This window comes from Sardina pilchardus, chromosome 3 (assembly GCF_963854185.1).
Source record: "Sardina pilchardus chromosome 3, fSarPil1.1, whole genome shotgun sequence".
Taxonomy (NCBI): domain Eukaryota; kingdom Metazoa; phylum Chordata; class Actinopteri; order Clupeiformes; family Clupeidae; genus Sardina; species Sardina pilchardus.
This window is the reverse complement of record NC_084996.1, coordinates 24,138,163-24,151,860: the sequence shown is the minus strand read 5'-3', so window position 1 is coordinate 24,151,860 and position 13,698 is coordinate 24,138,163. Positions and strand designations below refer to the sequence as shown.

At 43.9% G+C, this 13,698-nt stretch overlaps 1 protein-coding gene across 1 annotated transcript in view; it reads left to right on the top strand.

The window, feature by feature from the left end:
* Positions 1 to 13,392, top strand: part of LOC134075948 (uncharacterized) — a 39,383-nt gene extending 25,991 nt beyond the window's left edge. The window contains exons 50-67 of the mRNA XM_062530975.1: positions 582 to 724; positions 1,409 to 1,559; positions 1,711 to 1,861; positions 2,397 to 2,456; positions 2,559 to 2,609; positions 2,800 to 2,918; positions 3,669 to 3,811; positions 4,480 to 4,630; positions 4,782 to 4,932; positions 5,474 to 5,533; positions 5,636 to 5,686; positions 5,877 to 5,995; positions 6,748 to 6,890; positions 10,777 to 10,927; positions 11,079 to 11,229; positions 11,973 to 12,032; positions 12,376 to 12,494; positions 13,246 to 13,392. Coding sequence (XP_062386959.1) covers positions 582 to 724; positions 1,409 to 1,559; positions 1,711 to 1,861; positions 2,397 to 2,456; positions 2,559 to 2,609; positions 2,800 to 2,918; positions 3,669 to 3,811; positions 4,480 to 4,630; positions 4,782 to 4,932; positions 5,474 to 5,533; positions 5,636 to 5,686; positions 5,877 to 5,995; positions 6,748 to 6,890; positions 10,777 to 10,927; positions 11,079 to 11,229; positions 11,973 to 12,032; positions 12,376 to 12,494; positions 13,246 to 13,392 — 2,121 coding nt within the window. The remainder of the gene's footprint in view (positions 1 to 581; positions 725 to 1,408; positions 1,560 to 1,710; positions 1,862 to 2,396; positions 2,457 to 2,558; positions 2,610 to 2,799; positions 2,919 to 3,668; positions 3,812 to 4,479; positions 4,631 to 4,781; positions 4,933 to 5,473; positions 5,534 to 5,635; positions 5,687 to 5,876; positions 5,996 to 6,747; positions 6,891 to 10,776; positions 10,928 to 11,078; positions 11,230 to 11,972; positions 12,033 to 12,375; positions 12,495 to 13,245) is intronic.
* Positions 13,393 to 13,698: the final 306 nt, after the last annotated feature.

Below are 13,698 nucleotides of genomic sequence, written 5' to 3'. Positions count from 1 at the left end.
TCAATGTACACATAACCTCACATCAACACGAATTTACGGAAATAGAAAAAAAATAACATTTGCATGTAAGCATCTCAAGTAGGCTATTACCACACACAGTCATACATAATTCTTGTTATTTAATGTTAGATTGTTGCACCGTTTTTACGTTTGTTGGAAGATAAATGAACGTATCAGACTTAGGCTATAGCTTACTCCTACATCGGCCATGCCAGTTCTTTGCTAGTTGTGAGAGTCCTACTGTGTGCTGCCTGTGCAATAATATTTTGGGTGTCACTTAAGCAGCCGTTTGAAGAAAGAGTTTGAGTAAGAACATGAGGAATCCTGTTCCTAATGAAAAGTATCTGTTAAGACGCTCTTAGTCAGTAAGGAGAACTCTGGAGCACTTGTAGATCTACGAGTGTTTACACAGCGATCTTAAGTTACGATGGTTTCAGGAAGCAGTCGTCAAATCTTAAGACGTTAGTAAGAGGGACTTCTTAGGCTTACAATGCTTTCAGGGAACTCAGCCCAGATATCCAGTAACATTCCCTGGGGACGTCACGCCATCTGCTGAGTATGTGATGTTTTCGTCTCTGCAGTTTGCCTTTGCACAGTACTCCAGTGGAACCACCATCCACGTGAACTTTCATCAGTTCCAGAGAACAGGATGGGAAAACCAGGTGGATAGTATCAGCCAAAGAGGAGGAGGCACACGTACTGCTGGTGCTATCCAGACAGTTGTGTAAGTCTTAAATGAAGATTTGTGTAGTCAGGCCTAAGTCCTTTATCTAGTTCAACTACCCTGTTAAAGGGACCATCAGCCATTCTAAGCAGTTCCTTACCAGTAACACGTATGATCACATTCAGCAAATATCTCCTCACAATCTACCAGCTCTCCATTCCATGAGCTCACTGTGAAGAACAAAAACTGTCTTTGTGCACTGACTGTGAACGGGAAACAAACAACAAGTCTGTTTCAGCCAATCACCAAACGGGGAGATAATAGTTTGGAGAAATGGTCAAAAGTTTCTCATTTTAAGACTTCTGATCAAGACAAATTTGCTGAACGTACTGGCAACCAAATGTCCTTGTTTTAAAGGAGAACTCTGACAACTTTTAGCATACAGTAGTGAGCCCTGACTGCTTGCACAAACACTGGATTCATACTGTTTCTTCACAATTAGGGAGTTGAAAACATATTGTGGTGTCATGTAAGGTCCCTGTTCATGTTGTACAACACTTGGAATGATGTGATGTGGTGTCATTCAGAGTCACTGAAAAGCTTTCAACTCCTGCACTAGGCTAAAGTCCTTTATCTGATTTATGAGCTGAAAGGTGTATCTTTGTCTGTTGGTTATAAATAATGTATAATAGTACAGTCTGTTGTCATTTGAGGTATATGTTCTGAATCTACTCATTTCCACAGGGACACCCTGTTTGATTCTTCTGCTGGAGCGAGACCTGATGCCGTTAGAATCCTCATTGTCCTCACAGATGGGCAGTCTGGGGATGCTTCAAGCTATCCCAGTGTCACGGCACAGGCTGATAGCAAGAACATTACTAGATACGCTATTGGGGTACGAGCTCCTATACGTTCATGTTCACTGTTTTGATGTTTATCCACTCCACCTTAAAGCACCGCACAGGCAGTATTTGGCAACTCTGTTGATTCAGTGATCTTGGTGTGGGTAGCACTCTGTACAACTAATTCTCTTCCTTATGTGGCAGATTGGAAGTGCCTTTACCAGTCAGTCAGCCCAAGATGAGCTCAGGAGTATCGCATCTTCACCAGAATCAGACTTTGTGTTTAGAGTGGACAACTTTGAGGCACTGGACAACATCAGCAGCAGACTGGAGAAGAGCATCATGGTCATAGAAGGTCTGTAAAGCGTTGCAGTCAATAGCACTTGCACATGCACTTGCCACCAAAGAATGGACCTCTATGCCTAACAAAGGATTATGGCGTTCTGGTATAACAAAATAAGGACTTAACTAGTTAACATCTGTTACGCTGGTCGCACTAATACAGATACAAAGCTATATTACCTGCTAACTGATTCACCTTGGTGATTTAAGTAGTGTAATTTACCTCATTGGCTTGTCACATAATTTGCCATCACGTCGGCCAGTTAAACCAATCTGCTGGGCGTTAAAGACCAGGAGTCTCCATCTGGTACGTGTGCCAACTCAACCAGAAGAGTAGCTGGTCCCTGGGAGCCGTGTGAAAGGGCTTCAGTGAATGAGAGCTGTCAGGCTAGCTAGATGCTATCTGGAGATATGTTTGCTTCTTTCTGCCAGGTTTCTGTTCCTTAGATGTGACTTGCTCATCAGTGGCCAGTAATCTCATGGAATATTAAAATGTAGACACTTTTTACCAGATAGTTCTACTTTTACAACAATATCTTTGTCTACAGGGGTGGTCCCTACAACTTGTTCACCCCCTACACCTGAGCCACCAATCCCTACAAGCCAAGGTAAGAGATATTGTGTTGTAATTTATATGAACATATCTCAATAAATATCAAGGATTAGGCACGTGTACCAGATGTTACATCCACAATTGTCTTTGCCTACAGGGGACTCTTGCTCATCCTCAGCTACTGAACTCTCAAACCGCACAAGTCAAGGTAACAGAGTACACCTTCACCATGGCACTTTGTCAGCTACACACTGCATGCTTTTCATGAATACGTCTGTCAATCAACCACCTAAAACAATTTAACAGACATCAAACATTGAAAACAAAAAACAACACATTTTTGAATATATTCCATGTTGGAATCATGTAAGTTTATCCACACAATGTTTCCTCTTCAGCGGCTGCAGATATTGTCTTCTTGCTGGATGGATCCGGAAGTGTGGCGGCACACCAGTTCTTGGTGATGAAAACATTTGTGAAAAATGTGACCAGGAGTCTCCTGGAGTTTAACACCTCAGTGAGTCTGACTATTGATTCAATATAATTGTTCAAATTTGGGATTGGGGAATTTGTTCTGGAAATTTGGCTATCACGTCTGTTAGTTACGTTAATAGTTCTGAAATATCCTCTAATTTGATGGTGATGTCAGGTGACTGCACGCCATAGTTTGGCCTACCATTTAGACTTTCAATGTACACATAAACTCACATCAACACGAATTTACGAAAATAGAAAAAAAAAACATTTGCATGTAAGCATCTCAAGTAGGCTATTACCACACACAGTCATACATAATTCTTGTTATTTAATGTTAGATTGTTGCACCGTTTTTACGTTTGTTGGAAGATAAATGAACGTATCAGACTTAGGCTATAGCTTACTCCTACATCGGCCATGCCAGTTCTTTGCTAGTTGTGAGAGTCCTACTGTGTGCTGCCTGTGCAATAATATTTTGGGTGTCACTTAAGCTGCCGTTTGAAGAAAGAGTTTGAGTAAGAACATGAGGAATCCTGTTCCTAATGAAAAGTATCTGTTAAGACGCTCTTAGTCAGAAAGGAGAACTCTGGAGCACTTGTAGATCTACGAGTGTTTACACAGCGCTCTTAAGTTACGATTGTTTCAGGAAGCAGTCGTCAAATCTTAAGACGTTAGTAAGAGGGACTTCTTAGGCTTACAATGCTTTCAGGGAACTCAGCCCAGATATCCAGTAACATTTCCTGGGGAAGTTACGCCATCTGCTGAGTATGTGATGTTTTCGTCTCTGCAGTTTGCCTTTGCACAGTACTCCAGTGGAACCACCGTCCACGTGAACTTTCATCAGTTCCAGAGAACAGGATGGGAAAACCAGGTGGACAGTATCAGCCAGAGAGGAGGAGGCACACGTACTGCTGGTGCTATCCAGACAGTTGTGTAAGTCTTAAATGAAGATTTGTGTAGTCAGGCCTAAGTCCTTTATCTAGTTCAACTACCCTGTTAAAGGTACCATCAGCCATTCTAAGCAGTTCCTTACCAGTAACACGTATGATCACTTTCAGCTAATATCTCCTCATAATCTACCAGCTCTCCATTCCATGAGCTCACTGTCAAAAAGAACTGTCTTGGTGCACTGACTGGGAACAGGAAATCACCAGCCAATCACCAAACGGGGAGATAATAGTTTGGAGAAATGGTCAAAAGTTTCTCATTTTAAAACGTCTGATCAAGACAAATTTGTTGAACCAACTGGCAACCAAATGTCCTTGTTTTAAAGGAGAACTCTGACAACTTTTAGCATACAGTAGTGAGCCATGACTGCTTGCAAAAACCCCTGGATTCATACTGTTTCTTCACAATTAGGGAGTTGAAAACATATTGTGGTGTCATGTTAGGTCCCTGTTCATGTTGTACAACACTTGGGATGATGTGATGTGGTGTCATTCAGAGTCACTGAAAAGCTTTAAACTCCTGCACTAGGCTAACGTCCTTTATCTGATTTATGAGCTGAAAGGTGTATCTTTGTCTGTTGATTATAAATAATGTATAATAGTACAGTCTGTTGTCATTTGAGGTATATATTCTGAATCTACTCATTTCCACAGGGACACCCTGTTTGATTCTTCTGCTGGATCGAGACCTGATGCCGTTAGAATCCTCATTGTTCTCACAGATGGGCAGTCTGGGGATGCTTCAAGCTATCCCAGTGTCACGGCACAGGCTGATAGCAAGAACATTACTAGATATGCTATTGGGGTAGGAGCTCCTATACGTTCATGTTCACTGTTTTGATGTTTATCCACTCCACCTTAAAGCACCACACAGGCAGTATTTGGCCACCCTGTTGATTCAGTGATCTTGGTGTGGGTAACACTCTGTACAACTAATTCTCTTCCTTATGTGGCAGATTGGAAGTGCCTTTAGCAGTCAGTCAGCCCAAGATGAGCTCAGGAGTATCGCATCTTCACCAGAATCAGACTTTGTGTTTAGAGTGGACAACTTTGAGGCACTGGACAACATCAGCAGCAGACTGGAGAAGAGCATCATGGTCATAGAAGGTCTGTAAAGCGTTGCAGTCAATAGCACTTGCACATGCACTTGCCACCAAAGAATGGACCTCTATACCTAACAAAGGATTATGGCGTTCTGGTATAACAAAATAAGGACTTAACTAGTTAGCATCTGTTATGCTGGTCGCACTAATACAGATACAAAGCTACATTACCTGCTAACTGATTCACCTTGGTGATTTAAGTAGTGTAATTTACCTCGTTGGCTTGTCACATAATTTGATGGGCCATCACGTCGGCCAGTTAAACCAATCTGCTGGGCCTCGAAGACCAGGGGTCGCCATCTGGTACGTGTGCCAACTCAACCAGAAGAGTAGCTGGTCCCTGGGAGCCGTGTGAAAGGGCTTCAGTGAATGAGAGCTGTCAGGCTCGGCTAGCTGCTATCTGGAGATACGCTTGCTTCTTTCTGCCGGGTTTCTGTTCCTTAGATGTGACTTGCTCATCAGTGGCCAGTAATCTCATGGAATATTAAAATGTAGACACTTTTTACCAGATAGTTCTGCTTTTACAACAATATCTTTGTCTACAGGGGTGGTCCCTACAACTTGTTCACCCCCTACACCTGAGCCACCAATCCCTACAAGCCAAGGTAAGAGATATTGTGTTGTAATTTATATGAACATATCTCAATAAATATCAAGGATTAGGCACGTGTACCAGATGTTACATCCACAATTGTCTTTGCCTACAGGGGACTCTTGCTCATCCTCAGCTACTGAACTCTCAAACCGCACAAGTCAAGGTAACAGAGTACACCTTCACCATGGCACTTTGTCAGCTACACACTGCATGCTTTTCATGAATACGTCTGTCAATCAACCACCTACAACAATTTAACAGACATCAAACGATGTAAACAAAAAACAACACATTTTTGAATATATTCCATGTTGGAATCATGTAAGTTTATCCACACAATGTTTCCTCTTCAGCGGCTGCAGATATTGTCTTCTTGCTGGATGGATCCGGAAGTGTGGCGGCACACCAGTTCTTGGTCATGAAAACATTTGTGAAAAATGTGACCAGGAGTCTCCTGGAATTTAACACCTCAGTGAGTCTGACTATTGACTCAATATCATTGTTCAAATTTGGGATTGGGGAATTTGTTCTGGAAATTTGGCTATCACGTCTGTTAGTTACGTTAATAGTTCTGAAATATCCTCTAATTTGATGGTGATGTCAGGTGACTGCACGCCATAGTTTGGCCTACCATTTAGACTTTCAATGTACACATAAACTCACATCAACACGAATTTACAAAAATAGAAAAAAAAAAAACATTTGCATGTAAGCATTACAAGTAGGCTATTACCACACACAGTCATACATAATTCTTGTTATTTAATGTTAGATTGTTGCACCGTTTTTACGTTTGTTGGAAGATAAATGAACGTATCAGACTTAGGCTATAGCTTACTCCTACATCGGCCATGCCAGTTCTTTGCTAGTTGTGAGAGTCCTACTGTGTGCTGCCTGTGCAATAATATTTTGGGTGTCACTTAAGCAGCCGTTTGAAGAAAGAGTTTGAGTAAGAACATGAGGAATCCTGTTCCTAATGAGAAGTATCTGTTAAGACACTCTTAGCCAGTAAGGAGAACTTTGGAGCACTTGTAGATCTACGAGTGTTTACACAGCGCTCTTAAGTTACGATGGTTTCAGGAAACAGTCGTCAAATCTTAAGACGTTAGCAAGAGGGACTTCTTAGGCTTACAATGCTTTCAGGGAACTCAGCCCAGATATCCAGTAACATTTCCTGGGGACGTCACGGCATCTGCTGAGTTTGTGATGTTTTCGTCTCTGCAGTTTGCCTTTGCACAGTACTCCAGTGGAACCACCATCCACGTGAACTTTCATCAGTTCCAGAGAACAGGATGGGAAAACCAGGTGGACAGTATCAGCCAGAGAGGAGGAGGCACACGTACTGCTGGTGCTATCCAGACAGTTGTGTAAGTCTTAAATGAAGATTTGTGTAGTCAGGCCTAAGTCCTTTATCTAGTTCAACTACCCTGTTAAAGGTACCATCAGCCATTCTAAGCAGTTCCTTACCAGTAACACGTATGATCACTTTCAGCTAATATCTATAATAATAATAATAATAATAATACATTTTATTTATATTGCGCTTTACATCAAATAAATGATCTCAAAGTGCTACAATGCATACACACATACACACACAACAGGATGAAAGTAGCACCATAGAGGAAGTTAAAAGTAGCATAAAATTAGGCTAAAACCAGCATAAAACAGATAAAAAGTATTTAGTTAAAAGCTTTTCTAAAAAGATGAGTTTTTAGGCCTTTCTTAAAAGAATCCACAGTCTGTGGTGCCCTTAGTTGGTCAGGGAGAGCATTCCACAGACTGGGAGCAGCAGAGCTAAAAGCACGGTCGCCCATGGTTCTTAACTTAGTTCTTTTTTGCTGGAGGAGATGTGATTGTCCAGACCGGAGATGACGTGAGGAGGAGTGGGGGGGGATGAGTTCTTTGAGGTAAGGGGGGGCAGAGCCATGGAGACACTGATGGGACAGAAGGGAAACCTTGTACTCGATCCTGGACTGAACTGGAAGCCAATGAAGGGATTTGAGGATGGGTGTGATATGCTGGAATTTCCGCACCCTCATCAGGATCCTGGCAGCGCAGTTTTGGATGTACCGCAGCTGCTGGATGTTCTTGCTGGGGATCCCGATGAGGAGTGCGTTGCAGTAGTCCAGCCTGGAGGAGATAAAGGCGTGGACAAGTTTCTCAGCATCAGGGAGAGTGAGTGAAGGGCGGAGTTTCGCAATGTTTTTGAGGTGAAAGAAGGAGGTTTTACACAGATGTTTGATGTGGGCCTCAAAAGTCAGGTGAGGGTCCATTTTGACACCCAGATTTGTGACTGAGGGTGAGAGGTGGATGTTGTGACCGGGGAGGGTGATGCTGGTGATAGTGGATGACCGGATCTGGTGTGGAGTGCCAACAAGAATAGCTTCCGTTTTTGAGCTGTTGAGTTGCAGGAAGTTCGCCTTCATCCACGCCTTTATCTCCTCCAGACAGTTGGAAACTGTGGTTAAAGCTGCAGAGGATGTTGGGTTTGTTTTTATGTAGAGTTGGGTGTCATCAGCATAGCAATGGAAAGACATTCCATGCCGGCTGATGACACTACCAAGGGGGAGCATGTACAGAGTGAAGAGGGTGGGGCCTAGGACTGAACCTTGAGGGACCCCACAGGTGACGGTGTGAGTAACTGAATTTGCACCTGCCAGGGATACATATTCAGTTCTGTCAGTGAGATATGATGTGAACCAAGCCAGGGTGGAGCCAGAAAGTCCGATGGAAGAGTGGAGGCGGTGTAGAAGGATGAGGTGGTCAACGGTGTCGAATGCTGCGGTGAGGTCAAGGAGGATGAGAAGAGATGGAGAGCCAGCATCAGCTGCCAGCAGCAGGTCATTGGTGACCCTGACCAGAGCAGTTTCCGTACTGTGGCCAGAGCGGAAACCAGACTGGAACTTCTCGTAAAAACTGTTTGTAGTGAGATGGTTGTGAAGTTGACCAGAGACCACCTTTTCCAACACTTTCGAAAGGAAAGGGAGATTGGAGATGGGGCGGTAGTTTGCAGGTGGTTCTGGGTCAAGAGTGGGCTTTTTGAGTAGTGGCTTGATGACAGCAGTTTTCAGGGATGAGGGGACATGGCCGGACTGCAGGGACTGATTGATGATTTTGGTGATCAAGGGACTTATTGCAGAGGAGTGACTTTTTATGAGGGCAGAGGGAAATGGGTCCAGGGCACAGGTGGAGGGCTTCATCTGTCTCAAGATGTCTTCGGTGTCATGCTGTGTGATGTTGGAGAAGCAGCAGAGGAGCTGAGAGGACTGAAGGCCTGCCGAATCGCCTGGAGATGCAGGGGGGGCAGAGGGAGGGGGGGACGTGGGGTTGGGGGGGCCGGAGAGAGTGGAGCGGATGTTGTCTACCTTAGTTTTGAAAAAGGAGATGAAGCTGTTACACCGCTCCTGCGTGTTAGCTGAGTGTAGGGGAGTCTGGGGATTGAGGAGGTGATTTATGGTTGAGAAAAGTTGCTTGGAGTTTCCAGGGCTATTGTTGATTATGTTGGAGTAGAACCGAGAGCGCGCTTCACTGAGTGACTTGCTGTAGGCCCTCTGATGTTCACGATAGGCCAGCTTGTGAACCGCAAGCCCAGAGTCCTTGAAGCGCCGTTCAAGGACACGGCCCGTTCTTTTCAGCAGGCGCAGCTCACCAGTGTACCAGGGGGCTGAGCGCGCGAAAGTGACAGTTCTAGGCCTGAGTGGGGCGTGACGGTCCAGAAGGGTGGCGAGTGATGACTTGTAGAGATCCACAGACTCAGTGACTGAGGAGGGATTGGCAGTGGAGAGGTGTTGGAGATCAGCAGTCAGTGTGCCTGGGTTGATGTTTTTAAGGTTCCTGAAACTGATTTGTCTGCTGGGCTTAGTGAGAGGGGAGGGGGAGGTGAGTAGCTCCAATGAGACGGCCTTGTGGTCGGATACACCCAGATCGTGCACTGAGGGATTGCAGATGGAGGTGCAATTTGAGATCACCAAGTCAAGGGTGTGGCCTCTGGAGTGTGTTGGGACATTGATGTGTGGAGTGAGGTTGAGACTGTCAATGAGATTGAGGAATTCAGCTACAGAGTGGGATGAAGTATTGTTAACATGAATGTTGAAATCACCAAGTATGATGATTTTCCCTGGGCTTGTGCAGAGTGTTGTGAGGAGGTCATGTATTTCAGGGATGAAGGCTGGGTTTGGTTTGGGGGGGCGGTAAATCAGTAGAACTGTGAAGGAATGTGGTGGCTTGCATTTAAACGCAAGGCATTCAAATGATGAGTGAGCAGGCAGGGACAGGGTGGACAACTCAAAATCATCCCGGTGCACTACAGCAAGGCCACCACCACGGCCTGTGGTGCGAGCCTTGCTGAGGTAGGTGTAGCCGGGGGGGCAGGCTTCATTTAAGCTGGAATAAGCCTCTGGTTGTTGCCAGGTCTCAACTAAGCACATAAAATGTATTTCTTCATTTATAATGTGGTCGTGAATAAAAGATGCCTTATTATTTAGGGATTGTGCATTTAAAAGTTCGATTTTAATGGCTGGGGCTGGGGATGTGGTGGGGGAATGTCTCTGTAAGGGCCGTAATAGGCTGTGATCCACTCCACGTTTTCTATCCGGTTTAGAAATAAATGGTCTCTGGTTGACAGCGCTCTGATGACGTGTCAATTGTGCGACGGGCGTCCAGATCGAAGGAATGCACTGTCCAGGCTGCTGGTGGTAAACAAAGTTTCTGCGTATCTCCTCATAATCTACCAGCTTTCCATTCCATGAGCTCACTGTCAAAAAGAACTGTCTTGGTGCACTGACTGGGAACAGGACATCACCAGCCAATCACCAAACGGGGAGATAATAGTTTGGAGAAATGGTCAAAAGTTTCTCATTTTAAGACGTCTGATCAAGACAAATTTGTTGAACCAACTGGCAACCAAATGTCCTTGTTTTAAAGGAGAACTCTGACAACTTTTAGCATACAGTAGTGAGCCCTGACTGCTTGCACAAACACTGGATTCATACTGTTTCTTCACAATTAGGGAGTTGAAAACATATTGTGGTGTCATGTAAGGTCCCTGCCCATGTTGTACAACACTTGGAATGATGTGATGTGGTGTCATTCAGAGTCACTGAAAAGCTTTCAACTCCTGCACTAGGCTAAAGTCCTTTATCTGATTTATGAGCTGAAAGGTGTATCTTTGTCTGTTGGTTATAAATAATGTATAATAGTACAGTCTGTTGTCATTTGAGGTATATGTTCTGAATCTACTCATTTCCACAGGGACACCCTGTTTGATTCTTCTGCTGGAGCGAGACCTGATGCCGTTAGAATCCTCATTGTCCTCACAGATGGGCAGTCTGGGGATGCTTCAAGCTATCCCAGTGTCACGGCACAGGCTGATAGCAAGAACATTACTAGATACGCTATTGGGGTACAAGCTCCTATACGTTCATGTTCACTGTTTTGATGTTTATCCACTCCACCTTAAAGCACCACACAGGCAGTATTTGGCCACTCTGTTGATTCAGTGATCTTGGTGTGGGTAGCACTCTGTACAACTAATTCTCTTCCTTATGTGGCAGATTGGAAGTGCCTTTAGCAGTCAGTCAGCCCAAGATGAGCTCAGGAGTATCGCATCTTCACCAGAATCAGACTTTGTGTTTAGAGTGGACAACTTTGAGGCACTGGACAACATCAGCAGCAGACTGGAGAAGAGCATCATGGTCATAGAAGGTCTGTAAAGTGTTGCAGTCAATAGCACTTGCACATGCACTTGCCACCAAAGAATGGACCTCTATACCTAACAAAGGATTATGGCGTTCTGGTATAACAAAATAAGGACTTAACTAGTTAGCATCTGTTATGCTGGTCGCACTAATACAGATACAAAGCTACATTACCTGCTAACTGATTCACCTTGGTGATTTAAGTAGTGTCATTTACCTCATTGGCTTGTCACATAATCTGATGGGCCATCACGTCGGCCAGTTAAACCAATCTGCTGGGCCTCGAAGACCAGGAGTCTCCATCTGGTACGTGCGCCAACTCAACCACAAGAGTAGCTGGTCCCTGGGAGCCGTGTGAAAGGGCTTCAGTAAATGAGAGCTGTCAGGCTAGGCTAGTTGCTATCTAGAGATATGTTTGCTTCTCTCTGCCGGGTTTCTGTTCCTTAGATGTGACTTGCTCATCAGTGGCCAGTCATTTCATGGAATATTAAAATGTAGACACTTTTTTTTTTTTTTTTTAAGTACATTTTTAGGGCTTTTTTATGCCTTTAATGATAGGACAGTAGAGAGAGACAGGAAGTGAGTGGGAGAGAGTGTCGGGGTGGGATCCGGAAAGGACCACGGGGCGGGAATCGAACCCGGGTCGCCGGCGTGCGGTGCAGGTGCCCCAGCCAGTCGCGCCACGGCTGGGGCCATGTAGACATTTTTTACCAGATAGTTCTACTTTTATAACAATATCTTTGTCTACAGGGGTGGTCCCTACAACTTGTTCACCCCCTACACCTGAGCCACCAATCCCTACAAGCCAAGGTAAGAGATAGTGTGTTGTAATTTATATGAAAATATCTCAATAAATATCAAGGATTATGCACGTGTACCAGACGTTACATCCACAACTGTCTTTGCCTACAGGGGACTCTTGCTCATCCTCAGCTACTGAACTCTCAAACCGCACAAGTCAAGGTAACAGAGTACACCTTCACCATGGCACTTTGTCAGCTACACACTGCATGCTTTTCATGAATACTTCCGTCAATCAACCACCTACAACAATTTAACAGATATAAAACGATGACAATAAAAAACAACACATTTTTGAATACATTCCATGTTGGAATCATGTAAATTTATCCACAAAATGTTTCCTCTTCAGCGGCTGCAGATATTGTCTTCTTGCTGGATGGATCCGGAAGTGTGGCAGCAAACCAGTTCTTGGTCATGAAAACGTTTGTGAAAAATGTGACCAGGAGTCTCCTGGAGTTTAACACCTCAGTGAGTCTGACTATTGACTCAATATCATTGTTCAAATTTGGGATTGGGAAATTTGTTCTGGAAATTTGGCTATCACGTCTGTTAGTTACGTAATAGTTCTGAAATATCCTCTAATTTGATGGTGATGTCAGGTGACTGCACGTCATAGTTTGGCCTACCATTTAGACTTTCAATGTACACATTAATTCACATCAACACAAATTTACAAAAATAGAAAAAAAAATAACATTTGCATGTAAGCATCTCAAGTAGGCTATTACCACACACAGTCATACATAATTCTTATTATTTAATGTTAGATTGTTGCACTGTTTTTAAGTTTGTTGGAAGATAAATGAACACATCAGACTTAGGCTATAGCTTACTCCTACATCGGCCATGCCAGTTCTTTGCTAGTTGTGAGAGTCCTACTTTGTGCTGCCTGTGCAATAATAATTTGGGTGTCACTTAAGCAGATGTTTGAAGAAAGAGTTTGAGTAAGAACATGAGGAATCCTGTTCCTAATGAGAAGTATCTGTTAAGACACTCTTAGCCAGTAAGGAGAACTCTGGAGCACTCGTAGATCTACGAGTATTTTCACGGCGCTCTTATATTACGATGGTTTCAGGAAGCAGTCGTCAAATCTTAAGACGTTCGTAAGAGGGACTTCTTAGGCTTACGATGCTTTCAGGGAACTCAGCCCAGATATCCATGAACATTTCCTGGGGAAGTTACGCCATCTGCTGAGTTTGTGATGTTTTCGTCTCTGCAGTTTGCCTTTGCACAGTACTCCAGTGGAACCACCATCCACGTGAACTTTCATCAGTTCCAGAGAACAGGATGGGAAAACCAGGTGGACACTATCAGCCAGAGAGGAGGAGGCACACGTACTGCTGGTGCTATCCAGACAGTTGTGTAAGTCTTAAATGAAGATTTGTGTAGTCAGGCCTAAGTCCTTTATCTAGTTCAACTACCCTGTTAAAGGTACCATCAGCCATTCTAAGCAGTTCCTTACCAGTAACACGTATGATCACTTTCAGCTAATATCTCCTCATAATCTACCAGCTTTCCATTCCATGAGCTCACTGTGAAGAACAAAAACTGTCTTTGTGCACTGACTGTGAACGGGAAACAAACAACAAGTCTGTTTCAGCCAATCACCAAATGGGGAGATAATAGTTTCTCATTTTAAGACGTCTGATCAAGACAAATTTGCTGAACGTAC